At 46.9% G+C, this 16,514-nt stretch overlaps 1 protein-coding gene across 1 annotated transcript in view; it reads left to right on the top strand.

Annotated features, from left to right (window-relative positions):
* Positions 1 to 12,271, top strand: part of RCAN1 (regulator of calcineurin 1) — a 115,435-nt gene extending 103,164 nt beyond the window's left edge. Inside the window, exons 2-4 of the mRNA XM_061134388.1 lie at positions 4,761 to 4,934; positions 7,535 to 7,694; positions 10,498 to 12,271. Of these exons, the coding sequence (XP_060990371.1) occupies positions 4,761 to 4,934; positions 7,535 to 7,694; positions 10,498 to 10,670 (507 nt within the window). The 3' untranslated portion in view covers positions 10,671 to 12,271. The remainder of the gene's footprint in view (positions 1 to 4,760; positions 4,935 to 7,534; positions 7,695 to 10,497) is intronic.
* Positions 12,272 to 16,514: the final 4,243 nt, after the last annotated feature.

Raw genomic sequence — 16,514 nt, forward strand, 5'->3', positions numbered from 1 at the left:
ATCCCATAGACAGAGGAGCCTCGTGGGCTACAGTCCATGAGGTTGCAAAGAGTTGGGACACAACTTAGTGACTAAGCGATAATAACATTTAAGAGAGATAAGCAACAAGGACCTGCTGTATAGCACAAGATATAGTCAATATCCTGTAATAACTGATATGAGAAAAGAATCTGAAGAACAGATACACATGCATGTATAACTGAATCACTTTGCTATACACCTGAAACTTACACAACAGTATATATCAACTGTACTTCAATTAAAAAATAATAGTAAAATGAAAATTTTGGGGAAAAAAGGAGTTGCAGCCTTTTCAAAGAACTGGTATCCTGCTACTCCGGTATGCTTCTTCTAGACCTGCAAAAAATCTTCTAGACCTCTTACCTGCAAAAAGGCCAACTAAACTAGCTTTTCAATTGTACTATCCATTCTTTCTATTTCTTCATCCTTTCCTATTTAAAATGAAACCGAAAACACTCAGTCTCTGAGTCTCCAAACAGACAGCCTCTTAATGCTTTCTTTCTCAGCTTCAGAGGTTCAGATTACTCTAAAATGTTTTCGTATCTTTTTTCCGAATTCAGTAGGTGTTAGAAAATGATCAAAGAGCTGCCTATTCCTGGTTCTCCAATTATAATTATAAAGTTTTCCAACGAAAATCCTAGGATCGCTTCCCACATTCTCACTATGAAATACAAGTGGGAATTGGGACATTCAACCAATAAAGTTTCATCAGAAAAAAAAAGAAAAGGGGATAGGGCACATTTCGAAACAAATTCTACTTTTTTTCTTTAAAAAACAGAGGTCATTGACCAAGACAGATTTCCAAATGTTTTCTCTAATATCCCAGTGTATGAAACTTTGATTTAAGTGTTGAGGAAATTACAGGGATCAAACCATTCCCCAAGACTTCAGTTTCCAGGTCTCTCCAAGCCTTGAAAATTCCCCACAGGCTAATTACTGTTTACTGCTGTAGCCCTTCCTGCTTCTGTCTGTAACATTTTCCATCCTGAGAAGGGTCGTCCCATTCAGCAGCGGAGCCTGGTGACTGAGTGGCTGAATGGAATTACTACCAGTGGAAACTATGCTGCAATAGGGAGAGATAAAACAGCTGCGAAGCAGACCTCGGCCGTTTTTTCCATCCTCCCCAAGCAAAGTTAATTAGCATAGGGAAAATGACTAAGGTGTTGACGTCACCTCTTTCCAGTAGAAACTTACACTCTGTCCCTGTCCGCCTGCGAGTCAAGCACGGCTTGACTCAGGAATTTGGTGTCCAAACAGGATGCCCTGGAAGCAGGGCTTTTTTTTCCCCCGGGGGGCGGGGGCAGCCGGACCTCGTTGCTTTATAAGTGCCAGCTCGGGGAAGAACCGAACAGCTTCTGGTAAAGGAACTCCGTCCACCTGGGGCTTGACCGCGGGAGTCGCTGTAGCGTTCACTGTAAGAAAGCAAGATGCACTTTAGAAATTTTAACTACAGTTTTAGCTCCTTGATTGCCTGTGTGGCAAACAGTGAGATCTTCAGCGAAAGTGAAACCAGGGTAAGGCTTCTGATATAATGTGATTTTTTTTTTTTTTTGAGAGTTTTCAAAGCATGATGTTAATTGGTACTATTAGCTGAGATAGTTGATGGGGATGTGTGGTTCTCTTTGTGGGTTTTGGGGATTTTTGAAATGCATCCAGAATGCTTTGAGCCTTCAGAATCAAAAGGTGTTGCCTGAGGATTTAGCTCTGAAGGAATTTTTTAAAGCCCAGTATTTAAAAATGTCTGTGTCCCTTGGCCAGTTAGTAAGGCAGGGTTCAGCATGGTGGTTTTTTTTTTTTTTTTCATTCTGGGTAGATTGTAAGTAAACTTTTGGAGGGAGGACTTTTCTGACAGTGCACAGAATGTTTCACTTTGACATCTCAAGTTCAGGATACTTTGATTTTATCTTAGGAAATCACTATTGTGGAGATATTTGAATGTTTGCAGTAATTATAAGGGCCTGTCTTCAACTTTCTAGGTCTTTCCAGGTGGAGAAAATGCACCCATAGCAAATAATAAATAGATAAGTTAAATATCCTACCTCCTGGAAAGCAGCTGTCATCAATGGTTATTAATATAACTTATTAATATAAATAGTGATTTTAACTACTATGCTTTACTTCTTCATTTGAGTAAAATGCCAAGATTTCCATCAGTAGCTATGAAGCTATCTAACTGATCTCTAAAACAAGACTGTATATGAATGAATTCTGTGTGTTCTCTTTAGGGGACAGTGATCATGTTATATCCTTATGCCTAAAGCCATACTGAGACTTGGGAAGTTTTCTTTTTTTTTTTTTTTTTATCAAATTTAACTCCCTAATCATGTAGTCTGCTTACAAGCCAGACTCGTAGTTTTTGACTAGATATTAGAGCACGGTCTATTTCTGCATGCGTGCTTCAGTCTTGTCCAATTCTTTGCAACCCTATGGACTGTATGTAGCCTGCCAGGCTCCTCTGTCCATGGCATTCTCCAGGCAACAGTACTGGAGTGGGTTGCCATGCCCTCCTCCAGGGGAACTTCCTGACCCAGGGATCAAACCCACATCTCTTAAGTCTCCTGCATTGGCAGGTGGGTTCTTTATCACTAGGGGCTCCTGGGAAGTCCAATCTATGTGTAAACCTACTACAAAGTCTATTTATTTAATATTAGCCTTATGTGAGTAAAATCACTGTTTACTCATTTCAGTAGAGATGCCACCCAACAACTGTAATAACAAATAAGATTATTTTATAAAAGCACGGTAGGAGAGCAATACAAAATTAACAAGGTAGTGTGGGTTCTCTTGCGCTCTGGTCCTCAGCCCTGACTTGCCATCTAAAAATATCCATCAAAGTCATCTCTCTTAAGTTGTGAATCATAGCTCGAAACAGTTGGTCACAGTGTCTATGGATGAGGTCGTGTGAAATTCCAGATCCGTACAGACACCCTCACGCCCCGGACTCGCCCGTGCTCCACAGAGGGGCGGAGACCAACCGAGTCACGCGCGGCCAGATGAACTCGAAGCTTGACCATCTGCTGCACATTTGCTCTCCTTCTGTTTCTCTGCGACACCTCTCCTGGGAAAGTCACAGACTTTTCCAGCAACTAAAGAAAAGCCAGTGAACTGGAAGAGAGAAACTCTGTGTGCTCTTCCCACCTGCCTAGTGGAGATGCCAGCCAGGAGGGAAGGGAGGCCCTGCCCACATCCCTGCCCGATGGAGCAGAAACTGACCAACCACCCATCCATCCGGAGGCCCATCCCTTTCTCCACTTCCCAGCACCAAAAAGTCTCAGGGACATTCTCCTTTTCTGTTGGAATCCTCTCTCCCCTTTGCAGAAACAGCATGCCCTCTATAGATTTCCAGGGTCCTTCCAGGCCTCCTCGTCTCGCCTGTCACCTGGGTAGAGGACACGCTGCCTGCCCCAGCCCAGCTCTCAGCCACTCTCCCATTGGCCTCTCACCATCCCCAGAGTTTAGTCTGCAAAAAAGATTCAGAAACCTGGTAACTGACAGCCCCTGCACAATCTTCCTACAAGTTTCAAGACTGTCCATCAACACCTTCCCCTCTGGTTGGAAAAGATGGCAGCGGTCTCCCAGTTCCCCAAAACGACACCCCCGTCCAGGACCCAAACCAGTGATGGTGGGGGCGGTGGGGCGGGGGGGGAGCGGTGCTCCTGCAGAACTTTTCCCAGGAGCTGGTGAAACATCCTCCTGAATCTAGGCTTTTAATCATTGAACTCAGGCATTTCGGTTCTAAGATCTCATGCTGTTTCACGGTGTTCACTAGTTCTTAAAACACTAGAGCTAAATGCGTACCTGTATTAAAGCCAGTGTGTAGAAACAGGTTCTTTGACAGTACATTCATTTTTAAAAACCAGTACTATTTTAGACAGTTAAAAAATGACCGACTGAATGGGAAAATACTATTGGGAATTTTTTTTTTTAAACTGCTTCCTTTACATTAAGAAATGCAAGGCCTTTTTATGCAGAGTGAAATAAGTCAGAAAGAGAAAGACAAATATCATATATTAACACGTATGTATGAAATCTAGAAAAATAGTACTGATGATCCGATTTGCAGGGCAGCAAAGGAGACACAGACATAAAGAACAGACTTGTGGACACAGTGGGGGAAGGAGAGGGTGTGATGATTTGAGGGAACAGCATCGAAACATACATTACCATATGTAAAATAGATAGCCAGTGGGAGTTTGATGTAAGACACAGGGAACCCACAGTCTGTGCTCTGTGACAACCTAGAGGTGTGGGATGGGGAGGAAGGTGGGAGGGGCTTCAAGAAGGAAGGAACATATTTACAGCCGATTCATGTTGATGTATGGCAAAAACCATCGCATGTTGTTAAGTAATTATCCTCTAATTAAAAAAAAAGAAAAAAGGCAAACAACCATAGGGATAATGTACCTTTACCACCTATAGGGCATTAAAAAAAAAAAAAAAGATGCAAGCCTTTTTAAATTAACTTTATTGTTTCCCAATTCAATTAAAAAAAATTTTTTTTTCAAACTAGCTCCAGTGTTTGAAAGCCCTAAGTAATATTTGCTGGACAGGGCATTGTCCTAAGCGGAGTGGTGGGATTCTGGAACTGGATTGGGGAGGATCATGGAACAATAGGATCTGAAGTTGGAAGTTCTTGAAACAATGAATGATTCAGTTTCTCCATAAGAATTGTAATGAAGCCGTCCAGTCAAAGGTCATGTGCAGGTAGATTCCAATTCCTTTCATTTTTTATTTTTCAGGCCAAATTTGAATCCCTCTTTAGGACTTATGACAAAGATATCACCTTCCAGTATTTTAAAAGCTTCAAACGGGTCAGAATAAACTTCAGCAACCCCTTATCTGCAGCAGATGCCAGACTCCAGCTACATAAGACTGAATTTCTTGGAAAGGAAATGAAATTATATTTTGCTCAGGTGAGTAGATTGCACTGATACCCACGCTTCCCCCTTCTCCCTCTCACCCTTAGAGTGAAAGAAAGTGAAGTCGCTCAGTCGTGTCCAACTCTTTGCAACCCCATGGACTGTATGTAGCCTACCGGGTTCCTCCGTCCATGGGATTTTCCAGGCAAGAATCCCATGCCATCGAACCCGGATCTCCCGCATTGCAGGCAGACGCTTTACGTCTGAGCCACCAGCTTTCCCATAAAACAGCGTATATACCCATTGTTGTTACCGGCACTAAGTTGTGTCCGAGTCTTTTGTGACCCCATGGACTGTAGCCCGCCAGGCTCCTCCGTCCATGGGATTTCCCAGGCAGGAATCCTGGAGTGGGTTGCCATTTCTTTTTTCAGGAGCTCTTCCCAACCCAGGGATTGAACTTGGGTCTGCTGCATCACAGGTGGATTCTTTACCACTGAGCCACCAGGGACGTTTCTAGACACCCATTACCTATATGTTGATTGAAAACTCCAAGAAATCATCTTCAGAGGGGCAAAATTCATACTAGAAATGTATCACATCCCCTATTTTAAGAAGATAGTGGGGTGTAGTTGATCCCTGACCTCATAGATGACCTCCTTGAGTTGAGTGATGATGGGAAAAAGAGTCTTTTTCTGACTCTGGAAGGTGGAGGACCACAGGGTAGTGGGCGTGACTTTGCTAGAACCCCAGACTAGAGCGGTTCTGGCTTTATGCAGGTTCTGAGCAGGGCTCAGTAGCCTGCTCACTTCTGGAGAACCTGTATCTGCACATCAACACGCCCTGCACATCAACCCACCCTGCATCAACACAGGGGCTGCCGGGTCCCGTCTGAAAAGGGGGGGAGGGGAATGGGTTCATCAGGCAGGTAGCAAAATGGTAAGAAGTCCTTCTGGGAAGAAATCCTTCTGGTAAGCAGGGGTCTGGGCACCAGGGCAGTCCCAGGTGGGTTGGGGGGCTCCAGGGCAGGTTTGCTTTTCGTCCTGCCCATCACCCCCTTCCTGCCCCTTCCCCCCCCTTGATGGTAGACCACCCACCTTCCAGGCTGCTCATAAATTTCCACTTGAGGATGTTATAGAAGTCTTAACAGCTTGGCAAGAGGGCAAGAGCCCTTCAGCTCCTGCTCCCTGGTGAAAAAGACCCCCTTGGGGGTCCTGAGTTCTCGGGGCAGACCCTGTAGAGGGGCTTCTGGACCCTGCGGGGAAGGCAAACTTGGCCAGCCCTGCCTGGGTAAATTTGGAGCCGGATGCCCTGCCCCCTGGTGGATCCAAGCCTTAGACCTTGAATCCTTGGGAACAGATGCCCTTCTGCGTTTGGTGTGGTTCCATTTAAGTGATTGCTTAGACCCTCCCATGACCTTTTCTGGTTTATTAAAGTAAAGACATGTTCATTGTGAAATTTTTAGGTGGGGGGGGGGGGTGGAGGAGGGGTGGGATACTAAAGAACAAACAAAATCCAAAGTGGCCAGATTTGAATGTAAGATGACTCCAGACAGCCCTCCATTCACTGGCATAACTTTTAAGCCCCTAGAACCAGGATCTCAGTTATTGTCCCTTATCATTATTTTTTTTCTTAAAATATGTATCCTAGAAACTGGGCTTCCCAGGTGGTGCTAGTGGTAAAGAAACTGCCTGCCAGTGCAGGAGACAGAAGAGATATGATTTGATCCCTGGGTCAGGAAGATTCCCCAGGAGGTGGACATGGCAACCCACTCCAGTATTCTTGCCTGGAGAATCCCCATGGACTGAGGAGTCAGGCTGGCTATATAGTCCATGGGGTCGCAAAGAGTCAGACACGACTGAAGCGCCTTAGCGTGCATGCACACATCCTAGAAGGTGCATTTATTTTTTCCTTCCTCCCTTTAGGCATCTGATTCAGAGCCCCAAAGGGGGAGGGAAGCCTGAGAGTGTGGCAAGTCCCCATCCCTGCTTTGTCCCCCTGAAAACTGATGTCGGTCCTGGAGGTGTTGCTTAGCCTTTGGAGCGTCTGTGATATGTTGTAATGCCTCCGTAACATGAGGAGCTGCAGGCAATTGGTTCTGAAATCCCTTCTGACCTTGGCCACAGCGCTTTATTTTTTTTTCCATCTGTACTAAAATTACCTCTATATATTTTCTATCAGTCTCAGTTCAGTTCAGTCACTTAGTCGTGTGTCCGACTCTTTGCAACCCCATGGACTGTAGCACGCCCAGCCTCCATGTCCATCACCAACTTCCAGAGCTTGCTCAAACTCATGTCCATTGAGTCAGTGATGCCATCCAACCAACCATCTTATCCTCTGTCGTTCCCTTCTCCTCCCGCCTTCAGTCTTTCCCAGCATCAGGGTCTATTCCAATGAGTCTGGGTCAAGCATTCTTTCTCGTGGTCCACGGTGCCTATGAGTCCCTATCCCGGGAGGGTGCTCTAATCACGTTTGCATGGTGATCTAAGTTCCATCTCCCCGCCGCTTGTGAACCGTATGGCGATTCATCCCGGGCTGAGCCTGTGGACACGGCTGCGCCCCTGACCCCTGTCTTCCGCAGGCGGTCGTGAGGCGCCCTCACGCTGCCTCAGTCCTTCCCCCTTCAAGAAACATCTCCTCCTCCCTCTCTCCTCCAGACTTTACACATAGGCAGTTCGCACCTGGCCCCTCCGAATCCAGACAAACAGTTCCTCATCTCTCCTCCCGCCTCGCCGCCGGTCGGCTGGAAACAAGTGGAAGACGCTACTCCCGTCATAAATTATGACCTTTTATACGCTATCTCCAAGCTGGGGCCAGGTAAGCCCTGCCCTCGGGTAAGGACTAGGGGTGGGGGTGGTGAGGACACGTGGAGATCTTGTGCCCAGGGCGTCCATCAGAGCGCCCCTCTCACCCGGTCACAGGATGGATGCCAGCACGCGCTGAGAATTGTCTCTGTTTGGCTTTCTGCCTCTGCATCAGGGTCACCCATTGCCGGGGAGCATGCACGCCCGCCCGCCTCTGGCCTCCTCCCTTAGGAAGAGGGGCAGGCTGGTCCTGGGGATCTAGCACCGTGATCTCTCTGCATCGCATCACGTGACTCCCTCCTCTCACCCACTGAGCCCAGCCCATGGTTGGGGGGGTGGGAGACCCAAGACCCCCCTCACAGGTCCTGTCGCTCCAAGCGGGGATGAGCTGTTGGACTTTGAAAGGGGAAAATGGGCCTTTCCCCACTTCCGTTAAGTTTCATTTTTAGTCAAGGGAATTTTGTCCATCGACCTGGTCCTCACCTGCCCTTTTGAAGGTGTGAGCAGTCAGAGACCCATAGATCACAAGAGGAGAAGGAGCCCCAGACACAGGCCCACAGGCAGGGAGGGGTGCTCACCCGCTGAGCTTGCCAGGGAATGAAGAGGCTCTGTGCCTCTGAAGGGACAAAGGTGTGAGCATTTGGGAAGAAAGGTACTCTGGCCTCAGGCTTCTCATCCAGAAAATGGGTATTCCCTGGTAGAGTTGTGCGCAATACACAAGATCATCATGTAAAAAGCACTTCATACAATGCCTGGCTCATCAGCAGAGCTCAGGATCTGTTTTCTGGAAACAGTAAAATGTTGGTGGTTCCCATCCTATCGATAGGGTTTGGGTGAACTGGAAGGTGCAGGCAGGGGTCTTGGAGTGACCAGGTTTGAGCCCCACTTCTGCCCTATCCATGGGGCAAATGCAGTAAACACCGAGGCCATCAGCTTTCTCCTTGACCAATAATCTGATTGATGTTCCTTTGAGTGGAGAGTTTTGTTTTCCTGGACCATCAGCAGTTTCATATGAAAAAGGTGACATTGCTGTTAACACCTCTCAGACAGAAAATTCCCTCTATGGTAGAAAGCAAAGATCACATTACCCGCTGCTCACCGTGGCATGAAGGTCAAGTTGGAAGTGCCAGTGTTCCTCCGAGCAGCTCCAGGCTAAGGTGCATTAGCAGAGCCCAGGATTGGAAACTTCTGGAATGTTAGAGAAGGGAAAAGGGAGATGTCCACCTAGAGAAAGGAGTCAAACTGTCCCAGGGGCCGGAAGTGCTGTTAATGAACATTCTTTACACTCTAGAACCTACCGCTTTTTTTACAGATGTCTTGTTTGAGAAGCCCTTTTAGAGAATAGACATCAGTTGGCTTTCAGTTTATCCAACAATGAGCTTGAATAGTAATTCATATTTCAGCTGTGCTTTTCAGCCAACAAGATTGCAAAGATTTTGCAAATGTGATCCCATCCCCTTGCTTTCTGGATTACGCCTCCTTGGCAGGAGATAAAGATTTGTAAAGAGGATCGTGACCAAGATTTTGAGTGATACATCTGACCCTCTACCTTAACTTTCTGCCCCCTGAGAATATTGAAGCTCGTTCACCCTGTCAGTCCGCACTCACTCAGTCATGTCCAGTTCTTTGCAATCCCATGGACTGTATGTAGCCCACCAGGCTCCTCTGTCCATGGGATTCTCCAGTCAAGAATACTGGAGCGGGTTACCATTTCCTCCTCCAGGGGGTCTTCCCGACCCAGGGATCGAAGCCTTGTCTCTTATGTCTTCTGCATTGGCAGGCAGATTCTTTACCACTGGGCCATCTGGGAAGCACTCACCCATTCAGTGAAATGAAAGTCACTCAGTCATGTCTGACTCTTTGCGACCCCATGGACTAATACAGTCCATGGAATTCTCCAGGTCAGAATACTGGAGTGGGTAGCCATGCCCTTCTCCAGGGGATCTTCCTGACCCAGGGATTGAACCCAGGTCTCCTGCGTTGCAGGCGAATTCTTTACCAGCTGAGCCACCAGGGAAGCCCTTTCAGAGGCAGTTAAAATAACATCCCAGTCTCACGTGTGGGCTTGAGAAGAGGCAACAGCTTTTTTATGAGTAAAAGCCCCTTGACTGAGCCTGATAAATTTCAGGCTGCCATACACCAGCAGGACACTCCTGGTTTGAGGGGGTTGATAATCGTGTGGAAAAGGATGCTGTGGTCAAAAATGCTTTTGGAGCACCTGGTTCAAAACTCACATCTGTGTCTTTTGGGCAAAGAGGCTTCCCCATGCTTCCTGTCTCTAGCCTGGTCTGTGAGCTTCAGTGAAAGCCTTTGGTGGGGAGATGTGCCCAAGAGGGCCTTACCTAACGCCTTTATTCATACAACGTTTTTTCCTGAATGGGTGCCACTTTCACCGCACCAGGGAAGTCCCCTGGGTAGTTCAGAGAAAGCTTAAAAAAGTGAAAGTGTTAGTTGCTGACTAACCCGACTAAGTCGGGTTGTGTCCGACTCTTTGCGACCCCGTGAACTGTGGCCTACCAGGCTCCTCAGTCCATGGAATTTTCCAGGCAAGAGTACTGGAGTAGGTTGCCATTTCCATCTCCAGCAGATCTTCCTGACCCAGGGATCAAGCCCAGTCTCCCTCATTGCAGGCAGATGCTTTACTGTCTGAGCCAAGGAGACACCATCCAGAGTGTGTCTGGCTGCGTCCTTCGGTCCCCAGTGGATGCCCACAGAAGCTCAGCGAGCTGGCTTCTGCCTGCACATCCCTCTGCTATTGCTTTTTTTGGCCCTCACCTCCTTGCCTGAGTTACCCTGCAATTATTTTCTTTCCCCAGGGGAAAAGTATGAACTGCACGCAGCCACCGACACCACCCCCAGCGTGGTGGTCCATGTCTGTGAGAGCGATCAGGAGAATGAGGAAGAAGACGAGATGGAAAGAATGAAGAGACCCAAGCCCAAAATTATCCAGACCAGGAGGCCGGAGTACACGCCCATCCACTTAAGCTGAACTGGCGCCCGGACGAAGACGTGCTCCGAACCATGCTCGCGAGAAGGCATCTTTTACTGTGGAAGCAGCCGGTCACAGCTTTGGAGGCGGCAGCCGTGACCGCTGTGGCGGAAATTCCAGTTCACGTTGCTCAGAAGAGAATCGAGGCTTCGTCCCCTGGTTCCAACGCTGCGCCTCAGTCAGTGTTCGTGGCTCCTGGCCATGCCCCGAGCCGATCGCTGAGTTTGGGGTGATCGCGCAAGGACATCTGGGAGCATCTCGAGAAAACCAATAACGATAGTGTTTTGTACTTGTTCTCTTCTGGTAGGTTCTGTCTTGGCCAGGGGCAGATTGATCCACCGACCCTGGGGAGAGTCTTTGTGTCTAATCAGTCTACAAGGTAGACTCTCTCTCTCTCTCCTGGTGGGAAAAGGCACCACGCGAAGCCACAAGGCGTCTGGTGCAGAAAGGTTGTGAAAGCAACAGTGCAACGTGGAAACTAGCGTTTCATTTTCCCCCTTCATGTTCTGGTATTTGTGCATGTATATTTCTCAGATTTCTCAGAACTAAGCTTTGTTCGTATATAGAGTTGCGCCATTGCTGTTTTACATCTTTTGGGGAGATAGGAAGGCATCCGCAAAGTCTATCACCTTTCCAGATTCATGACTGTCTTTGCAACAGCACCCAGGGCAGGGTGGAGGGGATTCTACATGGAATACACACACCATTCTGCATTCTGTCCAATGCAGCCAACAACTTGTGCTTTTGCAAAAGAAGTCAATCTGAAATTCCTGTGTAGCGTTTCGCTTATAAAATTCAGAAAATAGCACTTTCACTGCCAACTTCTAGTGGGTGAGAAATTTTAGTTTAGATGTTTTAGATCAGACAATACACGGGTTTCATTTCTTTCTTTGACGTGGTGGTTTATATAACATGAATCATAGCCAAAACCCTTTTCGGGGGCAGTAGTCATTTGAGATCATTAATTTGTTTACCCCCACTAAAACATCAAGATAAACCTGTAAATAAAGCCGACAGTGTATATTCACACCTGTTGTGCACCTGGGTGAGACATATATGGCCGTGGAAGACTAGTGTCAGCTGTGTTAACCTCCTGTGAATTGTATGTTGTAGAAAATGCCTTTCGATGTTTGATGGGACTTGAATTCAAAGCACGTGAAGTGGATAGTGGGTATAAGAAGGGTGCAGTGCCTTTCCCATTAATTCCTGGTGGAATTGTCACACTAGGTTACTGTTTGTAATTTTTTTCTAGCTGTCCTGTGTATGTCCGGTCCATAGGTATTCTCTTTTGGCCTTACGATACTGTAACCATGTTTGTCCTTTGGAAATACCTGAGGCCAAGTAACAGTGCATGCTTTCGAAAAGGGGAAGAGGGCTTTCTTTAAGAAGCAAAGGCGTTTGGCTGTTCCTATCAAGAAACTGACTGAATGGTCTCCAAACCCTGTTTACAGGACCTGATGGGGTGTGGGGGACAAATGAGCAAGAGACGCTCGCATAGCCGTTCAAGTGTTCCTAGTTCAGTGCTTTTAAACTGGAGAGGCTAACCTCGAGATATTTTTTTTAACTGCATTCTCTAATAAATCGACACAATATGCTCTTTATGGAAAAGCTTTCCGTTGTTTTATTTCTAAGGGTCAGCCTGTGAGCCCTTTGACTTCTGCAGTCTCAGAAGGATGCACTCCTTTATCAGTCTGGGTTTGAAAACTCCCAGGTCCTTGCTGTGGTTCACAGGCTGTCGGCCACACTAATGGGGCATCACGTAGCAAAGAGGAAAATGGATAAAACTGAAATCAGAAGTCTGGAGAGTTTCCTTTGTCCAGGGAGAGGATGCTGAGATGCACATCCCTTTTGCCATCAGCTCCGCTAAACAATGGGCTTCCCGGGTGGGGCAGTGGTAAAGAACCCACCTGCCAATGCAGGAGGCACAGAGACATGGGTGGGTTCCTCCCTGGGTCGGGAAGATTCCCCTGGAGTAGGAAACAGCAACTCATTCCAGTATTCTTGCCTGGAAGATTCCACGGCCAGAGGAGTCTGGCGGTCTGTAATCCACACGGTGGCAAAGAGTCGGACATGACCGAGTACATGCGCACACACACATACACACACCCCTCTAAACAATGTTTCTGATTGTTAATTTGAGGAATTTTCTTTCCTATAGAAAATATGCCTGTGGAACATACTAAGTTGCAAAGGCCAGTTATGTTCAGAAAGTCTATTTGTAAGCCTCCTATCTGAATTTCATCTGGAACTCTTATCAAAAATGGTGGTGCACTCCTGGCCAGCCCTCAAAGGCCTGAATAATTTGCAAATGATGTATATATGTGTACACATACATATATATATATATTTATCTTTTGGGCTCAGATGGTAAAAGAATCCATCAGCAATGTGGGAGACTTGGGTTTGATCCCTGGGTTGGGAAGATCCCCTGGAGAAGGAAATGGCAACCCACTCCAGTATTCTGCCCTGGAGAATTCCATGGACAGAGGACCTTGGAGGGCTACAGTCCATGGGGTTGCAAAGAGTCAGACACGACTGAGGGACTTCCACTTTCACACTCTCTTATTTGCGAGTGATGTCTGCATCTTTTTCAAGATGAACATCAGGCATTTTTCCATGGAAATTCACGTCCTCCTCTGCTTTCCTTTTAAGAGCAGCCTCATTCTGTCATTCTGCAAGAGCACCTGCATATTTTAAATTCATATATGTTTGAAGTCTAAGCATGTTGGAAAATCCTCACTTGCATCAAGATGGTTGAATCTGATTGTTGAGAAGATTCGCTAATTAACCACCAGGGAAGGAGGGTGAGGCTGTTTTTTGTCATCATGTTGAATAACTAGCAGCCACTGCAGAGCAGAACTGGATTGGGAAATGTGCTGGTCCAGGGTTCTATTTCATAAATAGAATAAAATTGAATTGTGTTGTCAGTTAACTCAGATTTCCTGCAGGTCCCCTTACACAACTGCAGAAATATGGGTGGCTGGTCCCATTGCCCAGGAAGCCTTCAGATCCTAGAGTAGAAATCCACAAGTCAACAAACAGCCTCACTCGTGATGGATGATGTCTGACGAGTGGTTCTGAGTTCAGGTACCTGTGGCGGCCTTGGCTCAGATTCCAAAGCTAAGCATGCTCACAGTCTGGTCTCCAGGCAGACGGCTATGTTGCTGTTGGTCAGTCGCTAAGTCCTGTCCAACTCTTTGCCACCCCATGAACTGCAGCATGCCAGCCTCCTCTGTCCTCCACTATCTCCCAGAGTTTGTTCACACTCATGTCCATTGAGTTGGTGATGCTCTCTAACCACCTCTTCCTGTGCCACCCCCTTCTCCTGCCCTCAATCTTTCCTAGCATCACAATCTTTTCCAATGAGTGGGCTCTTTGCATCCGATGGCCAAAGTCCTGGAGCTTCAGCTTCAGCATCAATCCTTCCAATGAACATTCAGGGTTACTTTCCTTTAGAATTGACGAGTTTGATCTCCATGTAGTCCAAGGGACTCTCAAGAGTCTTCTCCAGCACCACACTTCAAAAGCATCAGTTCTTCAGCAAAGGCCCCTAAATCATGAACGTGCCCAGGATTCAAGCATCTCTGTAGCCCTCCTAGTGAGTGGGCTCAGTAAAATGCAAAACAACAGACACCAAACAGGCAGAATGCATCCTTTGCCATTGTTTGGGTGTGTTCCTTAAATAGATTTTGATAGAATATATTTCTCATCTGCTGGTAAGTAGCTTAGAGCCATCCATGCCAGAAAAGAAAATCAGCATACTCAAAATGTGTGCTAAATCCAAACAAAGGGTGATAAATGATGAGAGAAGTATAACATTTCATGCAGCTATTAATACGCAGGCTAAAAACATTGACTTGCAGTCAGTGAGCATTTAGGATTTGTCATTTCCAGAATATTGTGAGATTTAGTGCCCAGAGGAGATTTGCGTTTTTTGGAGAGCTTTAGTTTTACGTGAAATTGTACAGACCTCATCACTAACTAAATAGATCTTCTCAAATGTTGCAAAGGATCAAATAAATACACTCTATGGCCATGTTATGACCAAAATTGAATCAGCAGCTGGAGTATGTCCTATTTTATAGCATTTAAAGAATCCTGTGGAATATTTATTCCAAGTGCCTATCAAGTAAAGTTCATCTAAATGTCAACAATTCAGATGGAAACTACATAGATAATTTACATTAAAATGATTTGAGAAGTTAGAATGCAAATAAAAAATACATTTTTTTTCTTTCCCAGTTCTCCTGTCTTCTAATTTTAAAGTAGGACGCCGGGAATTTCAAATATGCCACTGCTTTTGGCAATCTTTAATTCACATCTGAAATTCTCACTCTCATGACTCACCAAATGTTACATGGCAATCGGGTCGATGAATTTTATTTTCACATACCTCATTTTCTTCAGCACTCCCTCCCCACTGTTCGTGAAAGGTCATTTTAATCATGACTATGCTTGTGAAAGACAGAGAAGATTATTTGCAAGTGATTGAGATGAGGCGCCTACAGTCCTCATCTCTGTTTAAAGATTCTGATCAGAGATTAGATAACGTTCTACACGGTGACTAAAAGCCCAGTGACTGCTATGGCCCTTGCTCAGAGTTGCACCTTCCGATTGACTTTCAAGCTCTGGTCATGTGGAATTTGCAGTGTTTCTAACTCACTTTGTCCTTGTCTCTTCCCTGGGCCCCACTGAATGTGTTTCCTAAAACATCACCCCACTGCCCAGCCCTGCCTGGGCTAACCCCACAGTGATGTGTATCCCATGAGACTGGTCCCATGTCTTCCCTACTCACCTGTGTCTGAATCTCTTGCAGTTACCACTGTGCCCAGCCTGCAGGGCTCAATAAATATGCCTGAAATAACCAACTCAACGATCCTTGGCCTCCATCTCCATTATTAATGTCCCCCCTCTCCCCGAGAATCATTCCAAGCCACTCCTGCTGTGTCACCCATTGCACCCCAGACTTCCCCATCATAAATGTATGGCCTTCTCAGTGTAGTTGGTAAACTCTCTGGCTTCCCTGGTAGAACATAAATTAAGTGGGGGTGGGATTCCTGGTGACCCGTGACTCATGGTAGACATTCAACAAAAAGTTGGATGGATGGATAGCTGGGTGTGTGGGGGAGGGATCAATGGAAGGTGGGTGGTGGGGGTGGGATGGATGGATGCATGGATGCATGGATGGATAGCTGGGTGTGTGGGGGAGGGATCAATGGAAGGTGGGTGGTGGGGGTGGGATGGATGGATGCATGGATGCATGGATGGATAGCTGGGTGTGTGAGGGAGGGATCAATGGAAGGTGGGTGGTGGGGGTGGGATGGATGGATGCATGGATGGATAGCTGGGTGTGTGAGGGAGGGATCAATGGAAGGTGGGTGGTGGGGGTGGGATGGATGGATGCATGGATGCATGGATGGATAGCTGGGTGTGTGGGGGAGGGATCAATGGAAGGTGGGTGGTGGGGGTGGGATGGATGGATGCATGGATGCATGGATGGATAGCTGGGTGTGTGGGGGAGGGATCAACGGAAGGTGGGTGGTGGGGGTGGGATGGATGGATGCATGGATGCATGGATGGATAGCTGGGTGTGTGAGGGAGGGATCAACGGAAGGTGGGTGGTGGGGGTGGGATGGATGGATGCATGGATGCATGGATGGATAGCTGGGTGTGTGAGGGAGGGATCAATGGAAGGTGGGTGGTGGGGGTGGGATGGATGGATGCATGGATGCATGGATGGATAGCTGGGTGTGTGGGGGAGGGATCAATGGAAGGTGGGTGGTGGGGGTGGGATGGATGGATGCATGGATGCATGGATGGATAGCTGGGTGTGTGGGGGAGGGA

This window comes from Dama dama, chromosome 31, assembly GCF_033118175.1.
Source record: "Dama dama isolate Ldn47 chromosome 31, ASM3311817v1, whole genome shotgun sequence".
NCBI classification, from domain to species: Eukaryota; Metazoa; Chordata; class Mammalia; order Artiodactyla; family Cervidae; genus Dama; species Dama dama.